This window comes from Charadrius vociferus, unplaced genomic scaffold, assembly GCF_000708025.1.
Source record: "Charadrius vociferus isolate BGI_N301 unplaced genomic scaffold, ASM70802v2 scaffold105, whole genome shotgun sequence".
NCBI lineage: Eukaryota > Metazoa > Chordata > Aves > Charadriiformes > Charadriidae > Charadrius > Charadrius vociferus.
Window position 1 is genome coordinate 2,407,919 of NW_009648543.1, and position 2,880 is coordinate 2,410,798.

General features: G+C 39.9%; 1 protein-coding gene across 1 annotated transcript in view; it reads left to right on the forward strand.

The window, feature by feature from the left end:
• KAL1 (Kallmann syndrome 1 sequence) overlaps positions 1 to 2,880 on the forward strand; it is a 131,609-nt gene that overhangs the window by 10,906 nt on the left and 117,823 nt on the right. Inside the window, exon 5 of the mRNA XM_009885964.1 lies at positions 1,154 to 1,218. Within this exon, the coding sequence (XP_009884266.1) occupies positions 1,154 to 1,218 (65 nt within the window). The remainder of the gene's footprint in view (positions 1 to 1,153; positions 1,219 to 2,880) is intronic.

Sequence of the window (2,880 nt, forward strand, 5' to 3'; positions counted from 1 at the left end):
ATTTGCTCTTTCACCTTGTACAATAAAAGATCGTTCACATCATGTTAGTTTGTATGAAGTTGTATTTGCTAAACAATACTGTTATGTTTAGCTAAATGTACTTTTTAATTCAAGCGGTACTAGTTTTCAGTAGAAAAATGAAAACATTTGTAGACACTAAAATTATGAAGTAGGAGAGCCACACATCTGGACATTTATGGCGTTATTGTCTCAGGTAACAGATATAATTTAAAAGCAGGACTGCTTTTTCTAGTTCAGTGGAAAGCAGCAGCATAACTGAAACAAAGCGGTGAGCTGCTTCTAATCTGTTATTGCAATCAGCTACCTCTGTCACATTTTATATGAAGAAGAAAGGGGGGATAAATTGAAAGTAGCACACAAAATATTGTTTTAACATTACTGCTGGCTAGATCTGTAGATGGAAATAATAAATCCTCATACAGCATTAAGGGTAATACTAAAGTATTCCCACTAGCATACGTTATTTATGGCTTTATTTTAAAGTTTTATTTCTTCTATTTATGCGTCTCTCTTTGAAGGGTTTGGGCCTGACATATTGCTCATAGTTAGCTATTCTTATGCTAACAAATCTCAGTTTTGGCTAAAGTCTACAGTAATAGCAGATAAAAACAGTATTATAAAGTCAAATAACGATTACACTGTAACCTGCTAGGAAGATAAGGGAAAATAAATGTTCATAAAATATTGAAATTAAATTATATGAACTAAAAATTTTAAATTGCTCCTAAATAAGCTTACAACTGAAAGGGAGTGGATATGTCTTTACATTTGTCATCCTCAGAGTTCCTTAGGTAATGCAGGAATAGAAATTTTTAGTATTGTAGCTCATATGAAAAAAAAAACCCCAAAACATGTAAGTTTCTCAAATTCAGATTAAAAGTTGAGGTGAAAGCATAAGTATAATCTGAATTAGTTTGGATCATAAGGTACAAGAGTAACATGCAAGTTCAATGCTTTAGTTTCAGTTCCTGAACTTCCCAGTGTGATTGATCCAAATCTCTGTTACTGATTTGTCTTTGAATTGTATCAGATTCGAAATGAAGGAAACAGTGATTTATCTTGCATGGCTGAAAAACCCAAGTTTGTAGCATAATTACTCTCTCCTCCATCTTTTTGTCTTTCTTGCTAACAGAAGCTTAAGAAAAATTTGGAAGGTGACTCTGAATTGTCCTTGGAAGTGACTCGCATTGCTATTTTTACGGAACCATCTTAGTGAACTATGCTCATCACTTTAAGTATAGAAAGGACGTTCACTCAAATGACTGATCTAACAAAAAAATTGTTTCTCCTACTGATCTTGGAGTTGATCTGTGCTTTTTTTTTAAATTCATTTGGTCCATCTGTGCATAGAAGAGTGCGCTTAGCTATTGATATTGTTAGAAAAAGTAGCGTTTAGGTTAAGAACAGATTTATGTTTGTTGCTCTATGAAGGCTTTAGTTTACACAAACTGTCTGATGGGAACATGTGGGTCAAAATCCATATTATTTCTGTCCTTTTACTTACTGTGCTTTCTGTTCCTTTTGGTTTACAGCATCTTGAAAAAACAGGGATTATAGTTCTTTTTGCTATTTTTTCTGTGTTGGGGCCAAGCTCCTGTGACATCTGGGAAGATTTTTGAAACAATTTCAGGAGAGCAGACTTTGGCCTCTTCAAAGATCTGCTTGGAAGAACCCTGTGGGATAGGGCCTTGGAGGGAAGGGGGGCCTAAGAAACCTAGTTAGTATTCAAGGATCATCTCCTCCAAGCTTAAGAGCAGTCCATGCCAATGAATGGGAAGTAAGGCAAAAATGCCAGGAGGCGTGTGTAGATGAACAAGGAGCTCCTAGCAATACTCAAACTCAAAAAGGAAGCATACAGAGGGTGGACTGGTAAACTGGACTTATTACAGAACCATTGAGCAGGCAGGGATGAAGGTAGGAAAGCTCAAGTCTAAATGGAATTTAATCTGGCCAAGGACATGAAGGACAAGAAGAATGGCTTCTATAAGTACATGGGAGACAAAAGGAAGACTGGGGTAACTCATTACTCAAAGAGATGGGGGACTTGATTGCATTGGACATGGAAAAGGCTGAGGTACTGATGGCCACCTCTGCCTCAGACTTCACTAGCACAACCAGCCTCCATGAATGCCAGGTTCTAGAGACCAGGGGGAAGTGTTGGAGCAAGGAAGATGTAGCCTTATTTGAAGAGGATCAGGTCAGGTAATACGTAAGCAAACTCGACATGACTAAGTGCATGGGCCCTGGTGGGTCAGCCCCACCTCAATTCCTGGGAAAGTAATGGAGAAACTAATCCATAAAACCATTTCCAGGCACATTAAGGACAGGAAAATCATCAGGAGCAGTCCGCATGGCTTCACCAAGTGGAAGACTTGCTTGACCAACTTGACTATAGTAAGGCCTTTGACGCTGTCTCCTGTAAGATCCTTACAGAGAAGCCGTTGATATACAGGCTGGACGAGCAGACAGTGAGGTGGATTGAAAAGTGGCTGAATGGCCAGGCCCAAAGGATGGTGATCAGCAGCTCAAAGTCTGGCTGGAAGCCAGTGACTAGCAGTATGCCCCAGGGGTCAATACTGGGTCTGATCCCGTTTAATGTTGTTATTAATGAGGTGGTTGATGGGGTAGAGTGTACCCTCAGCAAATTTGCTGATGACACAAACCTCATAGGAGTGTTCCAGAGTGTCATGCTGCCGTCCAGAGGAACCTCAAAGGTTGGAGAAATGGGCTGTCAGGAACCTCATGAAGTTCAACAAGGGGAAGTGCAAAGTCCTGCACCTGGGGAGGAACAACTCCATACACCACTGTATGCTGGGGGCCACCTGTCTGGACAGGAGCTATGCAGAAAAGATCCTGGGG